Below are 15,440 nucleotides of genomic sequence, written 5' to 3' on the forward strand. Positions count from 1 at the left end.
CTCGATTCATTTGAATCATTTGACTAAAACGATTCGTTCAGTTTTTTCTCTGACACTTTAGTATGCCAGTAGATGGCGTCGAATTTCTTTTTTATATTATCTTGAGAGCGAGGCATTGAATCTTTTCTACATTTCGTTAAAAAAAGTTAACAAGTCCGCCCCTTGTTTTTTTCTTTTTATGAACAAAAACTCATTTAGTTGGTCACTAACACATTTTGTCTCCAGACTGCAAGGTTTTCCAGGAGGTCTCACAAATGATGTTATTCTTAGATGCTTTTCTCAAGACTGTGATGATGCATTTCAACTGTCAGCATCATGAATCCTTGAAAGTTTTGTTATATTTTTGGTTTTTAAAATAAGAAGCTATGTAAATTTCTACTTCGTATCACCTTTGCATCGAATTACAAAAATAAAAAAGTTAACACTAATGTGAGGATGTTAATAATGCAGTGTATATTGGAGGGACGGTAAATTTGACATTGTTCACTCTTCTGACAGCCATTATTAATTTTTTTTTTTTGGGTGGTTACTTTCTCATTCAATGCTATCCTGACTTTGACAACGAAATGTGAAATCTTCATAAGATACAAGTTCAAGTTCTTTTTTATTCAGCCATAATGTTATTACAAACACACATAGTCTTATAATTTCATGCCCCTTTTTTCAATAATCTGATATGACACAGAACAGGTGGCTCTTTTTTTTTCTATGTCAAGGTACAATATTACTTCACATCTAGATAATTTACAGTTTCAAATGTGTCAAAGATTGGTTCTTATATTTCACTGCCTTCGTATTTTCCAAGTACATTTTTTATAATTTCTTTTTATTTTACAATTGTGTTACATGATTTTTGAACAATGTCCAAAGAGTTCCATAAACTGGTCCCAATTACAAAAAAACCTTTTTGTTTTTGTGAGGTGCGTAAATATGGTACACAAAAATTGACTTTTCTTCTGTTGTTACTGTCTGTGATTACCTTAAATTTGCTTTGGATATGTATTGGCACCAATTGTTTTCACTCTCAACAAAAAAATGTAATATGTTTAATTTGACCAACTCATTCAATTTTAAGGTCTGCAATTTTATAAACAGTTTGTTTGTGTGGTCTGGTAAACCTTTATGAGTCACAATTCTTATTGCTTTCTACGGAAGTAAGAATAGCCTTTCTGTATAACTGGTGCATGCATTACCCCACACTTCGGTACTTCAGGGAATGAAAACGAATCATGAAAATTAACTAAAATAATTTGTCCACTTAAAGAAATATATTTGTATTTGTATTTGATACTAGATCTTTTTATTATATGGTTGTACTTATTCATTTAGTGACTAGTATTTCATTATACTTGGATAGTTAAGAAAAATACAAACTTGTATTTAGGTTTAATGATTTAATGTTAAAATGACTTGCCACATGTCCGTGTATGGCACACAAGGTGACGCTGTTTGACTAGTTTCTTTCTCATTGCTTGAAGTTGGTATATTTGTTTTGTAGAAAGCTTGATGGATTACATTTATAGGTCAAAAATTATATAGAAAACCAAGATGTGCTGTTTTTGTTTTGCATGTCATCATGCATTTTTAAAGTGAATGTAATAACACTGTTAACACATGCAGTATATCTCGAAGACTAAAAGTGAAAGTGATATGGAAATATTAAGGTCTTCTGTTTCACTTTTTTTCACTAAATAAAACATTACACATTCCAACAGTGCGCGAGAAGGTACTTTCGTCCAATCACAGCGTGCGCTTTTGCACCTCGTATTGCCTCGCCTTCAATCCGAAACGCGCTGAATGGCTGCGTCAATGCGGACTCTTTTGTTGATAAATAACTTTGATGGATTGATTATTTTTCAAAAGGATCCTCGAGCTCTGCACGTCCTGCAAACAGTATCGGTAAAATTGCGCTTAAACAGCTGAATGTAAACAGGAAAACAGGTTTGGTGTCTACAACTGAAGTGTTCAAACGTGTTTCGGATACCAAAAGTTGTTAAATCTGTCAGCTTACATGTTGGAAAGGCCTCTCAATGCATTGTGACATGGTATTTTAGCGTATCAAATGTGCGCACTTACGTCTAGGAGATTACGACAGACTGCATTGTTCGTAGTGTGTAAATGGTCATGCACGCTGTTGACTTTGCCCAGGGTTGGAACAGTTTTGTTTTGTATGGTGCTGTCAACCGAACTTGACAAGAGTAAGGAAGGAGGACGTCAATGCCATATTGCAACCGTGTAAGTACGCTACAGTTTTAGTATGTTTTCACATACGACCTGTCGTTTAATAAACATAGAAATGCAAACTTCACAAATACTGATACTGATACTTTGTCGTCTTAAAGGGAAGTAAGTACTGACGTTTGCTTTGATGTGCAGCATTGATTCTACATAGATAGTTTTTAATCTAACAAATGTTTTCATAGTAGTTTGTAGTTTGGGAGGGGTCACCAATGGGCTGAAAAGTAGTTCTGCTTGTTCTCTCTCTCCTGTTTTCTTTCCCCATCTCTGTCTCTCCCTTTCCCTCCTCACTTCCTGTAATTCTTGTTGTCTTGCATCGCCCCTCCCGATCTGTCTGCTCTCGCCTTCTGCATTTGTGTTTGTCAAGTTTCCTGGTTTTAGGCCACTATGTTTCTTCTCTACGCACAGGTCTTACCAAACAGCCATTCATTAATGATGCAAAAGGAATTATTTGCATTTAGTTTCCTGTCATTGTCTGACTCAGATTTGTACATGCTATGGCCAGATTTCTTATTCTATTTATAATTCAGTGTGTTGCTGTAAAGATTTGATTTAAATATTCATGTGCCAGCAATGACAAAAAAAAATAAGAATGAAATAAGAGCATCCATGATAAATAAGTTTATACATAATTATGTACTGTTTTTGTTTAATTTTAAATAAAAGTTTAATTGAATGAGTTGTTTACGGTAATGTTTTTTTTTTTTTTACTTTATACGTTTTATTTATTAAAATTTATAAATAAACAGGATTATCTGAAACTACTCAAGATTTAATTTTAAGTGATTTCATGCTTTTAGTGATGCTTTAAATGCTAATACCTGGACAGTTGTTTTACCCTAACATCTTGAACTTTATGCCCTTTCCCCCCATAAGTATTCAAATGAATTTTAATTCAGAAACTAAAATCATCATTACGCATCCCCTAAGGGAAATAAAAAGATTTAAAAACTTCATTTCAATGCTTCTGCATTTCAAGTTTTGTGCCCCTAAAAACTGTGTTCACCTGCTATGTTTCTTGGGGGAACTTTAAATGTTTTGTGATGTTGCAGAAAAACTTTTTTCCGTAAATCTCATACTTCTTAATCATACTTTTTTTCCATTTAGGGGCTCTGTACATCATAGAAGATGTGTGTGCCAGTTATTGTATGCATAAGATGCATTTTTTAATGTATTTTTGAATAAATGATTACATTTATTCAAATACGTGTTGTCATTGTCCTATTTTACTTGTTGTCTTTTTGTTTATTTGCATAAAATGCAGACATTATTGTACCCCTATTGTGATTAAGTTTAAAACCTTACTTTTTGTCTTTCTCTCCTTTTTAGAACATATCCTGTGACTGAGGAATGACTGAGTTCTTAAATATTTACACCGCCTTTATACTGCAGTTTAGAAGCAAGAAGGGAGGTGGGACTCCTAGACCCCACAAAATCTTGCATGCGCTCTGCTCTCTAAAACATTTTTTTTTTCATCTGGCCTTGTTATAGGCTTACTTAAAACTGAAGTGTTGAATGCCCCAGGTTTTTACTTGTCTTATAGTTCCACACAATTGCCATGAGTCTTTCTCCACACCAAAGAGGAACCGTAAACCGTATTAGCAAGCAGAATGTTGAAGCCATTGGTGAAACAATGCAGCATTCAGGAGATCTGTTCTACAACGTAGGTGCTCCCTCTTTGGAGCAAACTCACAGCAGCCCAGAGGCTTTGGTGGATTCTAGCCCTGAAGTCCAAAGTGTTTACAAATCTGATAAAGCATATCAGGTCCGAGGCCATTTTCAGCAATCGGAACCAGTAAAGTGGACACCTCAAAATCCAATGCAGACTTCATCTTGGTTTCAGGGCGCCCAGAACCTGAATAAGTGGTCACAGAGCTATGGACCTTCTCTAGGTGGTATGGATGACCCAAGAGCCTTTCACAAAGGTCATGAAATGGAGTCTATAAAGTTGGAGAAGCACTCACCAAGTTCCTCTCAGTCCTACACAGACACCGCTCCTATTCCCGGGGCGGATTGGGACCATCACACGATGGCAGCCATGCATCATGCTCAATTTCAGGCGCTCCAACAAGGTCATAGACCTGCAGACCTCCAGTATCAGCCTCAGGGAATGCATCACGATATGTCTGACTCTACTCTGCAACCCTTCCAATTGGCATTCGGAGCTACCAAGCCACCACAGGCGCCTGGTTTCCAACAAGTCTTTCAAGGCAACAGTGCGTCTTTAAATATTAATTATAACGAAAAGCAGAAATCGCAACAGCAGCTCTTGCAGTTGCAACAGCAACTTCATCGCCAGCACCAGATGCAACAGCTGCAACAAATGCGTCAGTTGCAGCAGCAGCAGCAACAGCAACAGCAACAGCAACATCAAATGCAACAGCAGCAGCAGCAGCAGCAGCTGCATCAAATGCAACGGCAATACCAGCTGCAACAGATGCAGCAGCAACTACAACAGCATGCACAAGGTTTTCAACACCCAGAGGCTATAGAAAAACAGCGAGTCAAACCAGGAATTGAGTCACAAGATCTAGCCAGTACTCAGGTGAAAACAGATTCGAGTCAGACCCAGGTTGCCATCCCCCAAACACAACTTCCTATCCCTCAAGGAGCAAATTATCAGGAATCGGGTCCTGAAGAGGCCACTCCAGAACTCCAGGAGACCCAAACCAAACGTCAGGTCCTCCCTCGCCGCTCTCGACGGCTTTCCAAAGATGGACTCTCTCCTCAAGGTAACCAGACATCCAAGGAAAAGGTTTCTGCTCAGAATGGAGGAGTAGGTGGAGTCCAAGGACCCACAGTGGGGGTCATCCAGAGCACTCCGAGACGACGGAGGGCCTCAAAGGAGGTCAACCTTGAGACTCTAGCTCAAAAGGCTTCAGAGATGGCGTTTTTGCCAGCAAAGGTAACCTTGTTTCTTTTGGAAATCCATTTGAAGCCTATTCTTACAACAGTGAAGTAGCAGAAATCTGTTTTAATATTAATAGTAACATATTAGAAAATACTAGGCTGGAAATAAAATGCTGATATGGTGCTCAGGAAACATTTATCATCAGTGTAAAAAGAAAAACAGTTGATACATCTTTTTTCAGGATTCCTAGATGCATAGTTATTTTAAAACAACAGCATTTATTCGAAATAATAAATGTTTTTACCGTCACTTTAAAAAAATGTGTGATTGCTAAATAGAAGTATTTATTTCACTGACCACGAACTTGTGAAAGGTTAGCATGCATTAATTATATGCTAGAATGTTTTGCTGCTTTGATGGTCTCCTAAGTAGTTTTTTGTTGTTTAAACTAGGTAGTGAATTAGCTCATTCAAAACCATTGCTAACCATTTTGTTGAAACGTGTCACCAGCTTTATAACTAATCAAACTATAAAAGTAAACACTACAGTACAGACTCCGCTCAGAGTAGTGTTTGCTATCAGACTTCCCCAATCATATACAGTATGAAGTACAGTGGAGTTTATGGAGTTATTGAGCATTGTAAAGCAGTCTGGTGAGCGGCTGCATGTCTGCACACCTTCACATTCCACACTCTCTCAAAATCTATTCAGTTGGAATTGGGAGGGGCCGATTCACCAAGCCCTATTTGCTAACATCTATCTGATCCAAGCCTCACAAACCAAGACGTTTATGGTATGAATTTATTCTTTAAAATGTCTTAGACTTCAGATATTTCAGTGTACAGTAACAGTTTGAGATGGATGTTTTAAAAAAAACATTTATGAACATTGGCCTGTAAAGGTGTTTAACTGTAAAAGAGCTTCATGACTCACTTTAATGCTGCCGGTTGCTTTCACACACTTCTATTTGTGCTTCTCTATCCTTTGTTTTTTTTTCTCTTCTCCATTTACATTTTATTCTGTCTTCTGTTAATAGTGTGAGGACGTTACTTCTGGCAGACCAGCAGGTATGGCACCCCTAGTCATCCCAGTTTCGGTGCCAGTTCGGAAAGGTCAAATGGATGCGCCAGGCAACTGGACACCGCTGGATAATATTCAACATCCCTCAGAGATTTCACATCAACAAAACCAGCCTGATCGTAAACCCTCAGTTATTGTAGCACGCCGGCTCTCAATAAAGAACTCTGCATCCGAGAGCTTCATCCAGGTTAATACAGTTAATACAGGTTAATGCTATTGTTGCCAGATCCGTTTATTATAAGTGATTTTAGTCTAGTTTATTCAAGTCACTTATAGATTTGGGAAGTTGCAGGGTTGTGGTTTTTTTTTCCTCAGAATACTTTTGTGCTTTTGTGCTTGGTAGTGTGTTATGATGATGTTTTCCTGGTTGTTAAAGCCACTGACATACATTGTTTTCCCCCCTTTTCCCATCAGAATAACGCTGTAATTTATGCTAAAACCATTTGTAGTAATTTTATTCAGCATATTTATGCCTTTTGATGAAAAAGCAAGAGATTTTGATAACATTTTACAATAAGGTTGGCATGATATATGTATGTCCCTCCCCCAAAACTAGGGGTTGCTTGTTTTGGGCTTATTTTTTTCTGACCATGTTGCTTGTTTTTTTGTGTGAAACCTGGTAACGCTGGTTAATGCTCTTAAAATATCTCAAATGGTCATCAAATTATTTTCATGTCAATGTTATGCCTTTTTTTCACTGCAAAAAAATTATTTTCATACTTAGATTTTTTGTTTTGTTTCCAGCCAAAATATCTTACAATTCTTAAATCAAGAAGGATTTTATTAAAATTAACTGAGCCTTTGCTTAGAACAAGCAAAATAATTTCAAACAGAAGGCAAGATTATTTTGCTTAATCCATTGGCAGATTATTTTTCTTGTTTCAAACAAAAACTCACTTAATTTTTTTTATGTTTTTTTTTTCTGAAAACCAGACAATAGTTTTTTAGTTTTTTGAAAGAAATTTTAGATATTTTTTTTTGCAGTGCAGAAGAGTACCTGAGGGAACAGTAGAACTGTAGAGGGCTTTATAAAATAGTTATTAAAACACATTTTCTTCCATTTCTATTTGAATCAGGGAAAAGGGCAAGAGGACAAATCCAGGCGCCGCCCGCGTCCCGAGCCTCTGGTCATACCTCAGCCTTGCACATTCATCACCCCTTCTGTTTACTCCAGCATCACTCCCTACCAGAGCAATCTGCGCTCCCCAGTACGCCTGCTAGACCATGCCAGTTTCATCCCTCCATACACCCCTCCACCCATTCTTTCCCCTGTGCGAGAAGGCTCTGGGCTGTACTTCTCTGCTGTCCTGTCTTCTATGGCAGCAGGCAGCCAGGTCCTGCCACCTCCATCCACACCCCGCAGCGCCACTCGAAGTTTACTGCATTCAAGTGCGTTCCATTTTGTATTAGTAATGTTTTACAGTACGGTTCTAAACATTTGCTAATACATTAGTTATGGTAAACTACCAATGAAAAATAGTTTCTTTCAGCATTTATTCATTTAGTTTCATGTTCATTTACAGTATAAACACAGTATTGTTCATTGATAGTTCATAATGTTTGTAACAGAACTTTTAATAATATTAAGGCATTAATATATTTCAAATAGTGATAAATGTTGGTGATATAATGCATTATTAGTTAACTATTGTGCTTACTAATTTAACCTTTTTAACTTCACTCTGTTCATTCACACATATTAATAGATAAAGAAATGAACATTAATTAGATATGCTGAACCATCAATAAACTGGACATTTGTAGAGCATTTATTAATGATTAATGTAAATTTATAGTATAAATGCACTATTTATTGTTATTTCATGTTTTCATGTAATTTAAATTTTAATAAAACTTGATGTTAAAAATCTATTAGTATATTCTAGTAAAAAAGTGATATAATTAAAATAAAAAATACATTGCATACATTTAATTTTAATTACATATCACTCGAGACTTACTGATTTAGAAGTTCTAATTACACTTTATTTGGAGTGTCACTTGTGCACAATGCTCATTTATTAATATAAAGAGTATAATGTGTTTTAATATCACTATTGATGAGAATTGTATGATCTTTGAATGCTATCCGTCTTTAAATGCACTATTTGTGTTTATTCTTACTGCAATGAATTGCAGGTGTAGATTAATTGTAGTTCATCACTGACACTGACTAATTTCTATATCTCTCTTGCTGCTATATCTGCACTTTAGGCAGTTCTGAAATAACCCCTCCTGCTCTCTCAGTGATTGGAGAAGCAACGCCTGTCAGCCTAGAACCGTGAGCATTTATCAAAAAAGAAAATAACTATTCATCACAATCATTGTCCTCTATTCTAATATATTCTCTCTCTTTTGCACATTTTAGGCGAATAAACATCGGCTCTCAGTATCAGGCAGAAATTCCAGAACTATTGGATGGAACTGTGGCCCTAAAGGACCAGCATAAAGCCACTCTGGTCTGGCTCCCTAATACAAAGGCCGATTCTACACCCTCCCAGGATACTAGACGTAACTTATCTTTAGACTGCATTGATCTAGCTGAGGTTTACCAGCTGCATATAACACAGACATGTGTCTCACATACTTCCATTCTCATTATCTTCCAGTTGATGACCTGATGAACCTGGTCTGCTCCAGTGTCATGAATGGAGGAGGAACCAACCCAGAGCTAGCGATGCACTGCCTGCATGAGTGCAGAGGGGATGTCATGGTGAGCACAGTTAAATATACAGTGATACCAAAAAGTGTTTGGACACTTGAGTCACACTGAAATATTTCTGACTTAAGACATCTAAAAAAATCACATTGACACCAGTTAGGAAAAATGTTAGTTTACAAATGTGCTTCAGAAATCATTTTGATATCCTGTTTTGATGCTCAGGGAACGTTTCTTATTATTATCAGTTCTGAAAACTGTTTTGCTGCTTTATATATTTGTGGAAAATGCAATACATTTTTCCCTGGATTCTTTGATGAATTGAAAGTTTAATTTCCTTTTTAATTGAAAGTTTCAATTTAACACGGCCTTCCTGAAATAAGTAATAATTTCTTGCATAATAACTTCAAACATTTGAACATTAGTGTATGCATCGAAAAGTGTCCAAATACTGTTGTATGTGATGCATATATATGTTTTCAGGATAAACAACACATATATTTTGACTCCGTAGGAAGCTCTGGAAATGATGTTGATGAAGAATCCCATCTTCTCCAAGAACCACCATCTGGCGAACTACCACTACGCTGGTAGAAATTCATTTACATCTAATTGCAGGGCTCACTGTGTTCACTTAGAGAAATTAAACACGATTCAGCATGCTGTGACTGTAAATGGATCTAGTTTTGCAATGCAGCAGAATGTTTGTAATGTACGGTGAATAGAAAGAACTTGAAGTCCCTTAAATATTGGCAGGATCAGACTGCTGGACTGTGGATGAAAAAAGATACTTCAACAAGGGAATTTCTGCTTACACGAGAGATTTCTTCTTGGTGCAAAAACTGGTATACAGTCGTTTTTGTTTACTGGTCTTATATAGATGAATGTAAATTAATTTTCCTCTTTTTATGGTGACATTGTGTTTGTATTTTGGCAGGTGAGGAGTAAAACCGTGGCCCAGTGTGTGGAGTTCTACTACACATATAAGAAACAAGCAAAGGTTGGCCGGAATGGCACATATACATATGGACCTTTAGAGCCAGAGGATAGTATCCCTGTGGTAAAGGCTGTTACGGCTTTTAGACATTGTTTTGACTAAAGAGCTAATAGCACATGTACAGTAAATTAATAATTATTCATTTACATCTGAAAATCTGTGCTAAAACAATCTGTACATTGTGATACATGACTGCTGGTCAGACTTTCAGTTCTGTATCATCTGTCTGTTATTTTATCTCTATCAAGATCAAAGTGAAACAAGAAGAAGAAAATGATAGCAGACAACCGGAGGGAACACAAGACAATGTGACACTTCAGAACATTAAGAATGTAAGTATTTGGATTGAAAGCATTCTTGTTTGTATATAAATATAGTGGATACATCATAAAGACAACATCATGTTTCTCTGGGCTGGAATATTAAATGTCCAGTAAAAAAATTCAGATGAATAGCTAAATCTGACTGTGTGGTTGTGTTACTAATTCTTCCAGGAGAGGGCAGCCGTGGCTCATGAGGACCAGAAGAACAGCTCTGTGGAAGAGTCTTCTGGCCTGATGCCAGCTCCTCCCCCCTCCTTCAGAACTCCTCCCCCTGCACCTCCGAAGCCTCACTCTGACAGTACCGGGAAGAAAAACAGGGCCTCGACTGGCAACAAAACTCAGGGGGAGCCGGAGGGTATTTTCCCTTGCAAGAAGTGCAGCAGGTGAGTCAGTGTTTATATACCAGTACCTGTCTTTTGAATTTCTACTCGTTCAATTTGAAGCAACCCAGCTTGTTCTACTTGCATTTACTTCAAAAGACAGTTGAGAACAGTTTAATTCCAAAGTAAGAATTCTGCTCACTGTACTCTCTATCTCTGATCTCCAATATAGTTTCTCTGAAATATTGAAACTAATATTTCCATATTTGAATATCAAGTCCCCAGTGTTAATATTATCATCACAATTAATTGATTAAAATATTGCAGTATTTTATTTAAATATTTGAATAATATATGATGGTAATATCCAAATGTTATTGCATCTAGGCTGTGATATTTCCAAATTACTTAATATATCAATATTTTAAAATAAGCATGTTTTTGTTGTTATTTTCATTATGAATTAATGTTTTATAATAATAAATCATATTACAATTCAGTATTCCAAAATAAACTATTGTTCCATTAATGATTATTTCCTAATATATATTAACATCTAAACAGTGAAATTTTTCCAACTTTAATATATAATTATTTTAATAGCATTAATTGAAATTATTAAGAAAATGTATGTTAATTGTATATTTTTATATTAAGTATAATACTTACCAATCTCATTGGTCTGAGGCAACATAAAAATTCAGCAAACAACTAAAGCTTTAAATGTAAAAATAATTTTTATTTACATTTAAAATAATCCATAAGGACAAGTGCTTTTAAAATTCTTTTCTCAAGCCCATACTTTGATAAATTCCTATATTCATGCCATTCACTCACTAGTTAGTGGCTTTATATATGTTATTTAGCATACAGCGGTTAAAAGAAGTATTGAACGTCACCATTTTTCTCAGTAAATATATATCTAAAGGTGCTGTTGATATGCAATTTTCACCAGATGTTGGTAACAACCTAAGTAATCCATACAATACAAAATAAAAACAAAAACAGCGCAAATATGTAAAGCAGTTTCTTGACTTGAATAAATTCTAACGAGGTCTGTATATACAGGGTGTTCTATAAGGTGAAGAGTCGTAGCGCTCACATGAAGAGTCACGCCGAGCAGGAGAAGAAGGCAGCAGCGCAGCGCCAAAGAGAAGAGGAGGAGCGGGCCGCTAAAGCTCGGCAGGAGATGCTTCTGGAGGCAGCGAGGAGGAAAGAGGAACAAAGAGGAGGACAAGAAGAGAGTAGTGGAGCTGAGGAAAGTTCAGGAGAGCTGGATGACGAGCAGGATGAGGACTGGCATTGACTCTTTTAGTATTCTTTAGTACCAGCTAGTACCAAAAATTTGCAACTTGTGCATCCCAGTTAAGGGCAGTTGGGATGTTTGAAAAGATAAAGGTGTCTGAAATGCCAAAATCTTATTAGAATTTTCTTTTGGTATATATTTTTTAAAAGTGCAGATGTATGTCAGTTTAGCATCATGAATATAATGCTTACGAAACAACGATACAGAGAATATGATAACAATTTAAAAAGGTTTGCAGAGCTGAGTTTGATTTTGATCAAAATACCTGAACAAATTTTGCTTGCATTCAGTGAGACTATTTTTTTTATTATTTTAGAACACCTACTAAAATTCCTCTTCATGTACCTATGGATAATTTCAATTAAATATTTCTTTTGCATGAAATGTATATAATGCTTAGAAAGATATATGTTGACATCTGTGTATTATACTGTGTACAATATTGATGCTGTTGTTTTTTTAGTACTCTAAACTTAAAAGAATATGTATTTATGTTTTGAATGCACTTAAAGGGAAGTGGAATATGTGGGATAAAGGGATTTTTATAAAAACTCACAAGTTTAGCAAATCACGAATACATTTTAAATATATAGATCACGTTTTGTTGACTATTGTGACCATGCTTGATATTTGCTATATTTCATAAATGAGTGCACAATAAAAACAAACTTCCAGTATGCACTTGTATTATTTTACTGTATATAATAAATATGAAAGGAAAAAGTTCAGTTATCACCATCACATTCAGCACTGGAAGAAAGCTTTGTTTAATAGGCCTTTGTGATTGTAGTATTTTTCGTTTGAATGTATTTTGGTCCTGCTGATTGCTACAAACTAATTCGTTTTGGGAAATCTCTTCAAATTAAGGTTAAGATAATTATCAGTGGTACCAGAAGGCTCAAAGACACTGCTCCCACCTGCAAAAAAACAACAGTTAATGTCACTGATTAGGTATTACATTTTCTTCAAATTCTAGCAAATTTCTGCAAAAAAAAAAAATTATGTAATTGCGATCATGTAATTGCTAAGTTTGATCTCATTAACCTCACTGGCCATTTTAACAGTGGTCAATGATGTTAAGATGATCAGTAAAACCATTTTTGTGAATTACCCCCGAGGTAGCCATAGTGCCTCGGGGTTTTGGGACTGAAAGCGTGACCCACATTTTCTGGTTCTCCATAGTAAAGAGAAACAAAGTCAAATGTCTCTTTCTCTATGCTGTAAGGAACATCTGTGAAAATTATGAAAAAAACAAACAAAAAAACAATAGTAACCACAACAGCTGTGGTTTCCAGAACAATGGAGGTTTCACTGATTTAACTAAGATTTTCAGTAAAAAAAAATAATAATAATACAACAACATATATTTGATAAACTGAATATTGATAATATACAGTACCAAACTACTGAAGTGCTAAAATCTGTTTTGTTCCTTTATAATATACTGATAACCAGCAAAACACGGCATAAAGAGAAAACCACATGACAAATCAAATTTATCACAAGTAGCTTTTCCACAAGCTGAGCTAAACACTTTATAATAGCTATAAGGTGCACACAAATACAAAAAAACATCATGATGACAAACATAATAATAAAATAATGCAATAAATATTAATCTAACAACATAAGATATAGCATAAAACACTAATGTACATAACTCATAAGAAAAGAAAGAAAATAAAAGTTATTTCAATGAAAAGCCACCAAATGTGAAGTGTCATAGAATTCTGGGAATGTCAGAAGGTTCACCTGATTCTGAGCTGTTATCCACAGGGGGCAAAGCGCCATTATCTCACCATTCTGATCTCTTCAGTGTTCCTTGTGTGGAACTCTCAAGGCAGTTTTATCATTAAACATCAGGTTATGGACAGCATCATGATTCTCTATCCATCTAGCTGAAGAAAAAATAAGATACAGTCGTACTGATAAATAATAAATATACATTTCACATTGAAAACTGGATTCAGTCAGATCAACCAATATGTTTCTGTGGTCAAGTAGTGTATTTTAATAAACTAAAATTACTTGTGATGGCAGCGTGCATGTAATCCCACATTTCTTAATACTCTTAATACATGTCTCCATACACATAAGGTCAAGAACTGTCAGTTGGAGCAAGGTTTGTTAACAAGGAACACTGATTATAAAAATAACATTTAAGTTGGAGCTTGTGCTAACTTTGCACGTCATTTAATAATTGACCCAGTAAGTGTTCCTGTAGCTCCATTACAAAATTATAGTTACCAACTGAGTATTTGAGCATATGAACGTGTTAGAGCTTCTGTTTTGTTCCCTTTTTTTTTAATCTGCAAGTGTGTATTTTGACTACAAAAAGGCCAATCAGATAAAAATAACCAAAAAGTCCAATAATAGTTGTAAAGTGTGGAATGGTGATCACTGGGGGGTTCATGTATTTTGCCTTGACACCTTCTTTTAAACAGTTCATCCAGATTTGGCGTGTTGGCATCTTGGTCATAATCCTATCTGAAACCATCAAAGGAGATCAGCAGCAACTTATTATACGTCCTCCTTTTGGACAGGGGTTTACTGCTCACACAGAGAGACAAGGCCAACACCAGCAGAGGTTCTGACTTCACCTCGAGACGCTGTTAGCAGAGTGAAAATCAGCAGAAGCTGATCTTGGTTTTATAAGCATTATCAGGGGCACTGATAATATAATCTGTTTTCTGTAGTTCACAGTCAGTTTATTGCCAAACCAGTTAGCCCACATTTCCACTGTGTGAATAAATCATAGATTCTAAAGCAAATCTAAAAAATCTCTGTATTGAAAAGTGGAACTGTATTTTTTTTTTCTTTGATTTCCTTTTATTATTACCATCAAGTCAATTCCATTTTTGCAGTTTGCATTTTTAATCCACATGATCCATGAGAGGGTTCATTTAAGAGATACAGATAACTGATAAACCGTATGGATGATATGTTTAGAGCTCTTAAGGGTGTTGCCCGAAAGTTAACTGAGGAAATGAAAAAGATTTCCAGTTGGTTGAAAAACTCTCAATTAACTTTGAATGTTGACAAAACAGTCTCTATGTTCTTCATAAACCGCCATAAGTTTTCGCCAGATGAAACTGAATCAAAAATCACAATTGAAGGTCAGGAAATATCAAGGGTTGACCAAATTAAATATTTAGGTGTCACTCTTGACTCAAATTTTAATTTTAAAAGACACATTAAAAAGATAACCAACACACTGAAAATGAACATAGCACACTTTAGATATATTAGGAACTCTTTGACCATAGATGCATCTCATTTATATCTAAATGCACTCATATTTCCGCACTTTCGTTACTGTATGACTAGTTGGTCACAGGCCTGTAAAACAGCATTAAGGCCCCTGGAATCATTGTACAAAAGTTCTCTCAAGGTTTCATGATAAGAAATCTCAAATATTTCACCACTGTCATATTTTAAAAAAACATAGGATATTAAGTTTTGAAAACCTAATCATATATTCAAACCTCTGTCTTTTATTTAAGATAATAAATGGTGCTGCAGCTCCTCCCTTAAAAAAGTTTGTCCTACTGAGCTCAGAAAGTACATCCAGGGCCACTAGGTCGACTGTTCGAGGTGAGTGTAGAATTCCTTTGTGTAAAACAGCATTTGGTACTTCAGCTTTCTCTAGTGTGGCCATCAGTGGAA

At 35.7% G+C, this 15,440-nt stretch overlaps 1 protein-coding gene across 2 annotated transcripts; it reads left to right on the forward strand.

The window, feature by feature from the left end:
- The first annotated feature begins 1,730 nt into the window (after positions 1 to 1,730).
- mideasa (mitotic deacetylase associated SANT domain protein a) lies at positions 1,731 to 12,468 on the forward strand. Of its 2 annotated transcripts, none has more exons than XM_026291129.1 (13): positions 1,731 to 2,235; positions 3,568 to 5,143; positions 6,126 to 6,356; positions 7,246 to 7,558; positions 8,384 to 8,450; positions 8,538 to 8,680; positions 8,779 to 8,882; positions 9,343 to 9,418; positions 9,585 to 9,673; positions 9,766 to 9,828; positions 10,074 to 10,157; positions 10,320 to 10,531; positions 11,537 to 12,468. In XM_026291129.1, exons 2-13 carry the CDS (start codon positions 3,797 to 3,799, stop codon positions 11,772 to 11,774), a joined length of 2,967 nt encoding a protein of 988 aa, XP_026146914.1. In that variant the 5' UTR covers positions 1,731 to 2,235; positions 3,568 to 3,796; the 3' UTR covers positions 11,775 to 12,468. The 2 variants fall into 2 exon arrangements, with proteins under 2 accessions (XP_026146914.1, XP_026146913.1); XM_026291128.1 differs by having other exon boundaries at positions 1,733 to 2,235; positions 9,766 to 9,888.
- Positions 12,469 to 15,440: the final 2,972 nt, after the last annotated feature.

This window comes from Carassius auratus, chromosome 20 (genome assembly GCF_003368295.1).
Source record: "Carassius auratus strain Wakin chromosome 20, ASM336829v1, whole genome shotgun sequence".
NCBI lineage: Eukaryota > Metazoa > Chordata > Actinopteri > Cypriniformes > Cyprinidae > Carassius > Carassius auratus.

Excerpts from the sequence above, each read along its gene's own strand:
- mideasa (XM_026291128.1), top strand. The coding sequence starts at position 3,797 with ATGAGTCTTTCTCCACACCAAAGAGGAACCGTAAACCGTATTAGCAAG. Across the intron at positions 8,451-8,537 it reads ACGCCTGTCAGCCTAGAACC|GCGAATAAACATCGGCTCTC; the intron begins GTGAGCATTTAT and ends TGCACATTTTAG. Across the intron at positions 8,883-9,342 it reads AGTGCAGAGGGGATGTCATG|GAAGCTCTGGAAATGATGTT; the intron begins GTGAGCACAGTT and ends TTGACTCCGTAG.